This window comes from Aythya marila, assembly GCF_965140915.1.
Source record: "Aythya marila genome assembly, chromosome: 1".
NCBI lineage: Eukaryota > Metazoa > Chordata > Aves > Anseriformes > Anatidae > Aythya > Aythya marila.
The window spans coordinates 88,260,951-88,274,973 of record NC_139042.1 but is presented as its reverse complement, the minus strand read 5'-3'; the positions used below and the strand labels follow the sequence as shown (position 1 = coordinate 88,274,973).

Below are 14,023 nucleotides of genomic sequence, written 5' to 3'. Positions count from 1 at the left end.
AATTTTGTCCCTGCACAGCCTTGTTACCTCCTTATAGTCCTCCTCAGCAGCAAGCCCTTTTTTTCCAAAGATTATAAACCCTCTTTTTTCTCCTAAGCTCAAGCTGCAACTCTCTGTTGAGCCAGGCCGGTCTTCTTCCACACCAGCTAGTCTTTGGGCACATGGGGATGGACCGCTCCTGCGCCATTAAGATTTCCCTCTTGAAGAGCGCCCAGCCTTCCTGGACTCCTCTGCCCTTCAGAACCGCCTCCCAAGGGACTCTACCAACCAGTGTCCTCAGCAGCACAAAGTCAGCCCTCCAGAAGTCCAATACGGTGGTTTTACTGGTCACCTCCCTGGCCTCGTCAAGAATAGAGAACTCCACCATTTTGTGGTCACTCTGCCCAAGACAGCTCCCGACAACCACATCCTCCACCAGTCCTTCTTTGTTTGTGAAGAGAAGGTCTAGCGAGGCGCCACCCCTGGTAGGCTCACTAACCATCTGCGTCAGGAAGCTATCTTCCACGCTCTCCAGAAACCTCCTAGACTGCTTTCTCTGGGCTGTCGGAGGTCATGACGCTAGATTTTGAAAAGTCCGGCATAAAAATCTCAGAAAAGCAAATTTAAACAACATAAATGTCAAGAAAAGTCTTTCTGATTACTATATTCTTTATCTGTCGTGACTAGACAGATGAAAATCTATGACGGCAATTTTGCCTTTTAGGTCATTTTCTTTTTTCTTTTATTTATTTATTTTATTTTTGTTTATTTATCTTATTTTAACAGGCTCTGTACTAATTTTCCTCACAGAATGGCTAGCAGAAATATGACCCTTACAGGCCTTTTGTATTTAATTCATTAGGTCAACTCTAACCACTAAGCCCCTTGTCAGGTTATTTCTGTTAGCGATAAGGAACAATTGAACCTTAAACATTGAAACCAGGTTGATGAGCCTATTCCACAAGGTCTCATGACTCCACACATGTGAAGTGAAATCTGCCAGGTGGGGATCATTTGACCTTTGCTATATAGGAAGCATGAGGAATTATAGGAAGAATTGTCACTCCAGAGGAGTTTGAGGTTCAGGTTACTTAGGGTGCTTTTCTACTGTCCTGCTGGAATGGACTCAGTGTTCCCAAGTAGGCTGCTTTTTCTTTGTGTTTTCTACCATCTCTGTGGAATAGTTTTGGAGACTCTATGAGATAGTAAATCAGGGGTGACTACTCAGAACGAGAAAACCCTGGTGATGCTACTTCCCCGTGAAGTAGTCCAGCTGTGAGTCAAATTCAGAAGCTGGCAGGTAAGTGCTCCTGGGTCCTACAGTTGTTTTGTGTTGGGGAGGTTGAAGACTTCCTTCACCTTGTCTGTTTTTAGTGAAGTTACTTACACGGATTCTCAGCTGGTCCCCAGTCCTGGTCCCCTTTTCTGTTACATGAACAGCCAGAGAAACTCAGCCTGCCTTCTCTGAGTTTGGTGCTGCCTAGTTTTAACATTTTCAGTACTCGGTAGCATACCCCACTCTTGCAGTTTGAGAGGGATTGCACTTCCCTTACATCATATGGGAATCCCATCTTTCTGTCTCAAGGGTGAATGGTGTAAGACACTTATAAATCACTGCAGATTGTCTTTGTTGTCAATTGCCATGTAAATTAAGTCCATTCATGTACTTTCTTCTGTTTCCTCTTCCCTTTCATTTGTTGTCTGGTTTCTACCAAATAGTATGTATTTGGTGAAATAAATAAATACCTCAAAACAAGAGGCACAGGTACGTGAGTTTCAAGGAAAAACAATTGGGGAATATGGGGTTCCCTGAGAAAATTTCCGTTTCAATTTCCAGCAGGGAGTTCTCCAGACACAGAAATGTAGATTCTGACCAGGATTAGAGGGGCTCTGCTTCCAGCCAGGGGGAAGAAAATAACACTTGAGTTTATTGGACTGTGTGGATTTGATGGCCTGGCATGTCAGATGCACAGAAGTATAAGGCTTTAGTAGACACTGCTGTAGAGTGTACTATAATGCCATCAAGCAATAAAGGGCCAGACTATCTCAGGAGAGGATATTTCAAGGACCCAAATGGGATCAGCCTGTCCCAAATCTATGGTGTATCTGGATCTCTTTTGGTTTCCAGTTTGTCCCTGGAAAGAATAACGCATTTAAACAGAAACGTGTTTTCAATAATGAAGCCCCTTCTATGTGATCATTGATCTTCTAAAGTTTGTACATTTTTAAACTAAAACATCACATTCAGTGATGTTTGTTTCTTATGTCTCCACATATTTTCAGATGAGATGATTCTTGCAAGAGGCAAAGCAATTACCATCACAGAAGTATCCCCAGTACTAAGGATACCCATATGCCCTTTCTGCAGAGTTTTCTTGACAAACATCTCAGCCTCTCAGATTTTCAAAACAAACAGAATATTTGAGGATAGTGTTTTTACGCTCTTCCCCATGATCAATTATTAATGGACCTTTCTTCAGAATTTGTCTTTTACTTTGCAGAAATCAATGGTGTGCAGACCATAACTCTCCATCACTCGGAAGAAGAGGCACTTAGCTGGGCCTATCAGCCACAAAAATGGTAATGCATTAGGGTTTTGTATGCATGACTTACTTCTCATTTGTCTTCCCTTGCAGGCCTCCCAGCACTGAGAACAGCTGTGCACTGAGTTGCAGAGATCAGGAAAGCTAGTATATTTATGACAGTACTCTTCTTTTCTCTGTTGCCAAGAGAGGTCAGATGTAGCATAGCAATTTATACTACTGAATTCTATCATCACAATATTTTGATATTTTTGGCCACATTCTGAAAATAAATTAATCTGCCCAAATACATTATCTGTTGAGGAATTATAGCAACATTTTAATACTTGTTTTAAATTCACTATATTTGAATTAGCTGCTTATAATTCACAGTGGCATAATTTAGCTCAAAAGCTTTCAGCAACCACTGGAACATTTCCCTGGAAGCTCTTCCCCACAGGGCCAGAAGCCAGCTTACTAAGTTCTTGAAATTTCTAGCCAAGAGCATGATAGATATTTCCCTGTGGTAGCATCTCTAGGCCAGCACTCCTCCATCATCCTATACTAACTTGAGAGGACCTTTAGTGCACACTACTTAAAACAAAATGTTACATCTTGCCACAGATCGTGAAGCATTTCCCGGTAGCCAGCAAAATTGGGCTTTCAGAGTCATCAGTGATATTTCGTAATACTTGGGGGGGAGGGGAAGGGTGATGGGGGGGGAGCCCTGTAAAATTTTCAACAATATAAAATCCATATGATTTACCAAAACTTATCCTTTAGAGAAATAACCAGTCTCGGCACACAGATCTCCAGTTCTGACATAGTCATGTTCTTTGGTTAGTTCCAATAGCTAATTGTCTTTATCTACCCACTGGTTCATTCCCTGTACCGTCCTAGTTCAGGATCTATCATCCATGGACAAACTCACTATACCTCTAAATCCAGGATCTGTAGCTGTAAAGAAAGATGCTCTCACTAGGCAGATATTACCAAGAATACCATTTTTTTTTATTGACAGTTGTTATTGACTAGTGGTTGTTTAGGTATTTTAAGTACATTGACTGTCTTGCCAGAAATCCCTGGTTAGCCTCATGTTAGCTATATTCGGCCTCCACTTAAAAACTAGAAAGTCCAAGGGCAAGTATAAAAATAGCTCATTAACATGTAGTTAAAATTACAAATGTATAGGACCTTAAGCTGTAAGAAATCTAAAGCCTTTGTTTGCATTTGAACCCTGGATCAAAGATTTAAAAATTATAAATGTGAATGAAAAAAAAAAAAAACTTTAGTAGGCTTTTTTAATAAGTTTTCTCTCTTCTGCACTACTAAGACCAAAATTAAAGCATAGATTGGTGTGGCTTAAACCAAACTTACTGTGGAAGTTTCAGGGTAGAATGCTAGTTTTGGCACAAAGTGTTTGAAGTATCTGAAGTAACTTATAAACATATGAAGCAATGAGAAAGCATTTCACACATTGCTAGAACAAAATAATTAAAGAAGAATAATAAAGTATTAGGAAGGGATAACATGTGAAAACATTTCCAAAATGAGACAAATAAAAGCCGTAGGTTAGCAGCTACAATCTAGAAAGATGTGGAATAAGAATTTATACATTGAATGTAGAAGACTGAGAAGATGGAATAGGTGAACAAAGATGTCTATTCAATACATAAAATGGTAAAAGAATATGTTAATACTTATTAGTCACTAAGATCTTCACAACTAGTGAAGTATAATAAAGAGCTGGACTATTTAACTGGCAGGTTTGTAATTGATTGAAGAATACATTGGGATGAAGTTTTATATTCACTGCGCTTGCCTCAGTTTTTCTAGATTTGCATCTTTCTAACAGTGTAAGAAGTTAAGGATGATGCTGTAGTTTGGACAAAAAGTAACAATTCACACCTGTATGGGGACAAGCCCTTGACAGCAAAGGTTGTTGTTGGAGGCAGTGGAACATCTTGATATAGGGCGCTGACTGCTCCAGTGTCACCTGAGAGGTAGAATGAGATATGGAAGGAGTTGAAAAAAGCATGAATGAAACAGCCAGGTACAGACCATGGTACTTAAATCAAACCTGGGGAGTGTCTCTCTACCACTCCCCACTGCAAATGATCTTGCAATATTCTGGACCTGTGCTTGCAGATCCTGAAGAGACTTATCCCTGGTAACACAAAAAGATCTTGGCCACTGCAAGGCTGAGAAGCTGCTGGTGGAGCTAAACAGCTGATTTCACTGCTGAGAGCTGTCTTTTAAGAAATTCAAAGAAAGTCCTTATCTGGAGGTTTCAAAGCTGTTCCAGAAGGGTTACACACAGTAAATGAGGTACTGTGATATTGGTGAGGACCCAGAAGAGACTGAGGTCAAGAAATAAGTGAACCTAGGTAGGGAGGTAACTCAAAGAAACCAGGCAAGCAGCCATATGTGGGCAGCACGACACTGACTCAGGCAAATAATATGTAAAACAGCAAAAAGGATAAAACTGTAGGAATCCTACTATGTTATATATATAACATCCTACTATATATATAAATCCTACTATGTTATACGTATAATCCTACTATGAAGGTGATAGAGCAGCAGAATCTACACTTATACTTTTTCCTTTCAGGCAAAAACATATAGGGGCAGGAAATGCAGCTTTTTCTAACATGATTGGGTAGTCTGCATTCAAACAAAAAAGATTACATAATTTATTTAGAGACTCTGAAAAAGGGTAATTCTTTGTAGATGGTCGGTGCCTTGCTCCCAATGAGTCATTTTTAGAAGGGGAGATCGCAAACATTGTTAAAGATAAGTCTGTGAAGGCAGCAGTTCTTTTGTGTCAGCTATGTCCTGTTTAGATCAGTAGATTAAACAAACCTCAAAAGGTAATTTAGTGAAAGTAAAAATGTTTCAGAAAGCCAACAAGAAAAGAGGATGTCTTTCACTCCTAGATTCTGAAAGGGAATCCTAGAATTGACATTATTTCTTAGAAATCTAGAGTCTGAAAATCTGTAATCATTTAAAACAAAAAAAAAAAAAAAAAAAGAGTTCGCATTTTGCAAATGGATGACTAAATGCAGTAAATATTTCAAAAGGCTTTTTTGTAACTTCCTAGAAAGAGAATTTGCAAACAAAAACCAAACAAAGAACTGTGAGATATCTCAAGCTGCTCTTCTTCAAAAGGAGGAAAATAGACCATTTCAGAAATGGACTTACAGAAGAAAAAAAAAAAGGGGGGGGTTGGGTTTGTCTTCATTTTCTTCAGGCCATTTTGTTGTTATCTGTTTAGCAATTAGAAGCTACAGCATAGAGTGAGGTTGCTGTAACACAGCCGTGAAAGCTCAGAGTACAATGATTCTTCCCTCTGCTTGTCCTTACTCCTTATCTTTGTTACCTAATAAAACATTGTTCCATCCTCACTATGACCACTTAAAAATTCATGTTATGACATCAAAAATTCAAATGTTATGACCCTCTTTGTTAGCTATGATCTTCTTATCCATCTTCAGCAAACTCAGTGCTCTTGGATCTGTCCCTCTATGAATCATTTCTTTTTTATCTACCTTTCTCAAGCTGATTTTATTTTTGCCTGAGTTATTCTCTGTTGTCTCTTCCTTTTGATTTTTTTTTTCTAAGTTTTAATGTTTGTCTGATTCACTATTCTGAATTCACTTATCATGATTCTTTCTGATTGTCATTATTTTGTCAGTTTTCTTTTTCATTCTGTAATCTATTTCATATCCCATCTTGCCCAGAGCAGCATCTCTTTAATTCATTCATCTCTGGTTTATTTTTAATCTTTCCTTCTCTTTTCTCTCCATGCCTCATCTCTATTTCCCATAGGTTGTGTTTTTATTGTATCTGTAGTTTTTTGTTTTTTTTTTTTTGCTTGTTCAGCATCAACTACTGGAATTTTCAAAGGGAGTGAATGCACACAAATGTCTCTGTACTGAATAGGATGATGTCAGCCATGCAGCTTCTGAAAGCACATTTCATTCCACTGACTTGTCAACAATTAGAAACCACAAAACAAATCGGTCTTTTATATCTGTAAGATATAGTTCCTGCATTTGTCTCCTGCAATTTGTTTCAATTTTATTCTTCTTAGATCTTGCAACTATATGGTAAATTGATGTAGCTGTTCAAAACAAACACATTGCAAGATCCTGCAAGAAACAATTTAATGGCAGACAGTGATCATGAAATCACCACTTTAAATTAATTAGTAAGTCAACATCATTATAGTTTGCAAAGCAATCTTTTTTACTTTCAGTTTTGGAAACATCTTTCATACTTGTAGCAATATGGTTTAATTTCAAAGTATCACATTAACATTGCAAGAGTAACTTCTATATGAAAGTAGCATAAAACTGCCTTAATCTCAAGTATCAAAAAAAAAAAAAAGAAAAAAAAAAAGCTTAATCCTCCATTACTTCTCTGTATTGCAAATAACATTTAATAAAGAATGGATGTCCCCTTTCTCTGTTGTACTCAACCTTTATCTACTCAAAACTTTGATCTTAGTAGGGTTTCTTCCATCTCTAACAATCACATCCTGCAGCACTCCTTCCCACTCAGTTCAGTTTTCTGCATATCGCCATGATATATGACACTATACATGAGAGAGATATGTGTGGGATACATGTTTCATCTAAATATAAGATTGAATACATGAGCCTTAGTGGGAAATTAAAAAAAGATTCTGTCACGAATTTCAGGGAAGAATCACAATCACTGGATTGAATTAGACAATTGATCTAGACAATTGAATGGTGCTTTCCAATTCAATTTCTCATTTAATACTTTCATGATAGTTTATTCATAGATTATTTCCTTTGGAGACAGTATTAGATCTTTTAGTCTGACTTCAGTTGTAACATAGGCTATTAAACCTTACACAAATACTTTTACAGAGGCCATTAACTCCTAAAGGAAACCTGTATCATAGCTTCCAAGAGATATCTGGTACTGATTTTATAATATCAACAATGGAAAACCCCAACGTTTTTGGCAACTGTTCTTGTTTAACAGCCTTGCTGTTAAAAAAAGGTTGCAAAATAAAAATGTGCCCAACTTGTACTTTGAATATTTTTGGCCTTAATAATCACGCACAGTTTATTGTTTTGCTTGTTCCCCATGGGAAACCCTTAAAGCTTACTATTGTTTATCTTTGAAAGTGCTTATACATGGTTATAATCAGAATCATAGAATTTCTAGGTTGGAAGAGACCTCAAGATCATTAAATCCAACCTCTGACCTAACATTAACAGTCCTCCACTAAACCGTATCACTAAGTTCAGCATCTAAACGTCTTTTAAAGACTTCCAGGGATGGTGACTCCACCACTTCCCTGGGCAGCCCATTCCATTGCCTCACAACCCTTTCGGTAAAGAAGTTCTTCCTAATATCCAACCTAAAATTCCCTTGGTGCAACTTTAGGTCATTCCCCCTCGTCCTGTCACCAGGCACATGGGAGAACAGACCAACCCCCACCTCGCTACAGCCTCCTTTAAGGTACCTCTAGAGAGCGATAAGGTCACCCCTGAGCCTCCTCTTCTCCAGGCTGAACAAGCCCAGCTCCCTCAGCCGCTCCTCGTAGGACTTGTTCTCCAGACCCCTCATCAGCTTCATCACCCTTCTCTGGACTCGCTCAAGCACCTCGATGTCCTTCTTGTAGCCAGGGGCCCAGAACTGAACACAGTACTCGAGGTGCAGCCTCACCAGAGCCGAGTACAGGGGGACAATCACTTCCCTAGCCCTGCTGGCCACGCTGTTTCTTATACAAGCCAGGAAGCTGTTGGCCTTCTTGGCCACCTGAGCACCTGAGTTGGCTGGCTCATATTCAGCCCACTATCCACCTATACTCCCAGGTCCTTCTCTGCCAGGCAGCTTTCTAACCACTCGGCCATCTTCAAACTTCCAGATCTAGAGGAACACGTTGGCTGCAGCCTAAAGGCCACGTGTACAGAAGCTCTCCCAAGCCAGCCAATCTTCTCCCCGCGACCTGCCAGAAAACAGCTGTCCTGGTTTCAGCTAGGATAGAGTTAATTTTCCTCCTAGGAGCTGGTAGGGTGCTATGTTGTGGATTAGGATGAACACAGAATCACAGACTTTCTTGGTTGGAAGAGACCTCAAGATCATCGAGTCCAACCTCTGACCTAACACTAACAAGTCCTCTACTAAACCCATATCACTAAGCTCTACATCTAAACGTCTTTTAAAGACACCCAGGGATGGTGACTCAACCGCTTCCCTGGGCAGCCCGTTCAATGTCTAACAACCCTTTCGGTAAAGAAGTTCTTCCTAATATCCAACCTAAAACTCCCCTGGTGCAACTTAAGCCCATTCCCCCTCGTCCTGTCACCAGGCACATGGGAGAACAAACCAACCCCCACCTCGCTACAGCCTCCTTTAAGGCACCTGTAGAGAGCGATAAGGTCACCCCTGAGCCTCCTCTTCTTCAGGCTGAACAAGCCCAGCTCCCTCAGCCGCTCCTCGTAGGACTTGTTCTCCAGACCCCTCACCAGCTTTGTCACCCTTCTCTGGACTTGCTCGAGCACCTCGATGTCCTTCTTGTAGCCAGGGGCCCAGAACTGAACACAGTACTCGAGGTGCAGCCTCACCAGAGCTGAGTACAGGGGGAAGATCACTTCCCTAACCCTGCTGGCCACACTGCTTCTTATACAAGCCAGGATGCTGTTGCACCTGAGCACACTGCTGTCTCATATTCAGCCCACTATCCACCAATACGCCCACGTCCTTCTCTGCCAGGCAGCTTTCCAACCTTTCCTCTCCCAGCCTGTAGCTCTGCTTGGGGTCATTGCGTACCAGGTGCAGGACCCAGCACTTGGCCTTGTTGAACTTCAGGCAGTTGACCTCAGCCCATCGGTGCAGTCTATCCAGATCCTCCTGCAGAGCCTTCCTGCCCTCGAGCAGATTGACACACGCACCTAACTTGGTGTCATCTGTGAACTTACTGAGGGTGCACTCGATGCCCTCGTCCAGATCATCGATGGAGATATTAAAGAGGACCAGCCCCAGCACCGAGCCCTGGGAACGCCACTAGTGACCGGCCTCCAACTGGATTTGGCTCCATTCACCACGACTCTTTGGGCCCGGCTACCCAGCCAGTTTCTAACCCAACAAAGCGTACGCCAGTCCAAGCCACAAGCAGCCGGTTTCTTGAGGAGAATGCTGTGGGAAACGGTGTCAAAAGCCTTGCCCCAACAACTACATTCATAATTCCCCCCCCCCCCCCCCCTTTCTTAAATATCCTCTTGCAGAGGCGCAAACAATATAGCTTCTTGGCCTGGCTCTGGCCACTTTGGGGCCCTTATCTGACATGGGGCAGCTTCTGGATTCTTCTTGCAGACGCCACCCCTATACCCCCTCCCCCCCCACTACCAAAACCTTGTCATGTAAACCCACTACCAGTAGCTATCCCAAAGAACTCACTTCAGATTCCTTTATGTTACTTTTAGGGCTTGTAATGTCATACTGCCATTCTTTCTTCAGTAATCTACAGCTGGGTAGCTGTCACTTGAATTTTTAAGGAAGAAAAATATACCTCTTAACATCCCTCCCCAGCATCAGAAACAAAGGCTCTCCCCTCTCCCTACCCCCTCTAGGTTTCTTGACCCATTTAAAACAGGCTTTGTGCCCTGTTTGGAGTTCTAGCTATTGCCATCCATGTCTGCAGCATCCCACGCTTAGCATTTGCGATATGTATAGCTCGAGCCCTCCTGCACTTTCAGGGGCTGATGTAATCCGAGGCAAACAAAACCTTTGGGGCTAATCACGACTGAGCTTTGAGGTTTTGTGTGTGCGCGCTGCTCCCCTTCCTTTCTTCAGCCGCATCGAAGCCAACCAAGAGCAGCACGGGCCGCTGCCTGCCCAAGCGCTGGCTTCTCGCCAGCCTCGCCGCCCCGCTCCGCGTCCGCTGCTTAGCGACCGTCTCCAGGCAGCAGCGGCGGCCGCCATGCCGGGCGGGCAGCGGGACGTGCTGGGGGTGCGCATCGCCCCGGCCCTGCTGCGCTTCGGGGCCGCGCTGCCGGGGCGCCGCTACCGCGCCGCGCTCAGCATCCGCAACCTGCGCGCCGGGAGCTGCCGCCTCCGGCTGCTGCCGCCGCGCCGGCCTCAGGTGAGGGGCGGGAGGGGAGCGGAGCGGCCGCGGGGGGCTGCCCGCCAGCCGTCGGAGCGGTGCTGGGAGGCGAGGGGAGAGCCGCGGGGGGAGCCGCCCGGGGCCCTCGCCAGAAGCGTGGCACTGTGCTGAAGGTCGGCGGTGAGCTGGGTGAAGGGGAAGGAAGAGGAGGCGGTTCCTGGAGGCGAAGTTGTCCGAGTTGTCCGTGTGACGATCCGGAGGAGGCAGCCGGTGCCCTGGGTCACCCGTTGCTCCTCGTGAGGAAGCCTGGGCGTGGTTCTGGTAACACCTGGAAGGTGTTCCCCTGCAGGGCTTCCCGTGAAGCCCTAACTTTTTTTCCTAACTTTCGTTACGCTGTCTCTGAAGCATTTTGGGATGAGTTGGGAGCTGTTGAGAGTGCTTCGTTTGGTAGGGCTGTGCTTATTCTCGGTTTTGTTAGTTTTCATCAGCCTTATCAATCTTTCACATGCTTCAGAAGTGGAAAGGCGCAGTCAATTTTAGAAGAGAAAAGGCTACTCCTTGTAATTTATGAGGATGGTGACTGTGAGCAAAAAAAAAAAAAAACAAAAACAAGTCTGACATGACTTAGGCTGAATATTTTCATGCCAGTGTGCAAGAGATGCCCAATGTGAGAGCTAGGGGACAAGATTCCACTTTAGATGTTTGGTTTCAGGAGGTTCTTTTGTGCTGCTCTTTCATTCCCAGACCTGGTGCTGCTGTCTGTGAGTACGTGGCTCTGAAATGGGTGACTCAGTGGCAAGTTTTCTGAAGCATTACATTTGTAGAGTGCAAGAACTGAAAATTAACTGAGCTGCCACAGTGCACAGCTGAAAAATGCATTTCAAGGAATTCAGCTCACAGAGCAGTTTTCTGTAGGTTTCATTAAAAAAAATGTTATTCCAGAATATTAATTTTCCCTTATACGGAATGAATATGCATGGGTGTTAATTCATTTTAGAGAAGACTTCGCGCACTCCCAAATCAAAGCATGGTTACTGGCTGCTATTTCAAAATCAACCCCATCATCTTGATGCATATTACATAACACATTTCCTTTAGTTGAGTATTTATACTGCTAGGGAAATTTTAAAGGAATCAGTAAGTTGTAAATTGCCTTTATATATTCCAAGTAAAAATAGTACAGAAAACTTCAAGAATACTGGGATGACTCTGTTTCAGAAATAAAAGATTTATTAAACTGGACGTATGTAGCAGAAGGCAGTTATGCATAGAGTGATGTGAGCTGTAAGAACACTGAGGCATTGGAGAATCTCTTGATCTTGCTATGAAGCTTTCTTAGGAACGTGGTAGCTGTGGGATTCCTTCTACATGCTCATAGCTTGCTTATGTGTCCTCTGTTTAAGGAAAGACGTGGTGGTGTTGGATATTATCAGATGCAGACAGACAGCAACAAATCCAGACTACTATTTTTTTTTTTTTTTTTTTTTTGAGGGAGGAGAAAGGTACTTTGTGTCAGTGGCTTCTGTTTTTTTTTTTTTTTTCCTTTCGTTCCACTACCTCCCTCCCCCTCTACCCAAAGAATTAGAGGTGCATGGGCCATTCAGGAAGATTTTTTCAATGTATAGTGATACTTTCATTTGAATTCCTCTGAGTGTAAGTCAGATCTACACAATATTCATAGGCTACTTTGGATTGAGATTTAATCCTTGTTGCTCTCTTAGGTACTGAAAAGATTCTGTATTAAGTAGTATCCGACCTTATGGTGCTTCAGAGGGTTTATGGCAACAGCAGCAAAAGCTAGAGCTCTCTTGAAAGGACTAGAAACAGTATTTTGTCAACTCATCGAATTACATTGAAGTGTGGATTTGGCATTTTTTCTGCCTTTCTGTTTTACTGTAAAAAGGAAAAAAGATAAACAACATGAATATAAATAAATAGGCAGAGGAATTTCTTCGTTCTTCAAATCAATCCATGTGTTCTCTGAAAAATAGACCATATGTATACCTTTTTAAATCTTAAAAATGAAAAATTGATTAATTATTTGTTTGTTTTTTTTTGCACTGCAGTTTAAACTGATTGTGGAAAATCCAGAAAAACCTGTTGCACCTGGACTTCAAGTCAAAGCTGTTGTAGAATATTGTCCTGAGGGTGAGGAAGATCTCGAAGACAGACTACTGCTTTTAATAGAAGAAGATGTAGTTGATATCCCCCTGCTTGGGTATGAAGGTCAAAAGTTTATATTTTGCTGTTAGAGTTTTCAGTTTAATCTTGTGGAAAGTTTGTTAACACCTTTCACATATGGCTGCATAACTAAGCTATCAACTGTAATGAAAATGAATAGCAAGTTTCTTTACAATTCTTCTCCCCACCGCCCCCCTCCTCCCATAGCAGTGCACAGGTAAGAAGATAATCAGGATGGTGGTGTTCTAAGATCCTAGAGAGGCTTTGAGTTCTTGTTTTTGCTTTACTCTTTATTGATTGTGATAATGCTGATGAATTTTAATTCTACAGCAGCATTAGACAAGTTGACATTTACTTTTAATGTTTTTTTCCCTTATTGCATCATTAATAATAGTAATAATAATAATAATAATAAAAATAATAATAAAAACTAAATAACCCAAAACACCAAACATATTGTTCATATTCAGTTGCGATTATAGTGAAGAATAGTTCGTTTAATTCTAAAGATACGGTTTATGTCACACATGCAAGTATCATTTCATCAGTCCATGTGGTTTTGTGTGCATGTCTATGTGTCTAAACATACATGTATATGTCTTGTGTTGTGTATAATCTGTATATTGGTTGGAAAAGATAAGTTTCTAAATAATACTTCATCAGACTTAGGCTAGAATTTATCTGAGGATGAGGATTTGGGATGGAGTTGTTCTGGAGGACCTTTCTCTCTCTTGCCTATAAAGAAAAAACAGAATGACAACAGGTCCAGCTCTTGGGTGCCTATGTTAGGGTAGGTGAATCCCCTCTCTGCATAAACTAATGTAAATCATGATTTTCATGAAAATCTCAACATTAGAAATTCTGTTTACAGGTGGAAAGGACACCTCAGTGGCTAATTGGAGACTATTCAATATAAATTGTTTTAAAAAATAAAACAAATCCACAAGCTCCTTATGTTAGCCTGAAACACATCAGGTTTTGCCTTCAGATGGGCAATACTTACTCTGTCATTTTATTTACCTGTCATGTTGTGATCTTTTTTTCCCTGATTTGCTTTTTCTCCTTTCATCTTAAGAGCACCGTATTTCAGTTGCGTGCTTTTTGCTTCTTGGGCTAGCAGTTTCTTAGCCACAGGTCAATAGTCATGTTCATTCTACTTTTATCAGTCTTAATGTTAGAATACCCTGAGATCAAATGAAATAAATTGGTATTGTTACAATATTATTGTTATCGCTAACTTCTTATCAAGTTT

General features: G+C 41.6%; 1 protein-coding gene across 1 annotated transcript in view; it reads left to right on the top strand.

The window, feature by feature from the left end:
* Nucleotides 1-10,467: 10,467 nt before the first annotated feature.
* CFAP47 (cilia and flagella associated protein 47) overlaps nt 10,468-14,023 on the top strand; it is a gene marked incomplete at both ends in the record, with an annotated part of 301,646 nt that continues 298,090 nt past the window's right edge. Inside the window, 2 exon segments of the mRNA XM_082784753.1 lie at nt 10,468-10,629; nt 12,657-12,808. Coding sequence (XP_082640879.1) covers nt 10,468-10,629; nt 12,657-12,808 — 314 coding nt within the window.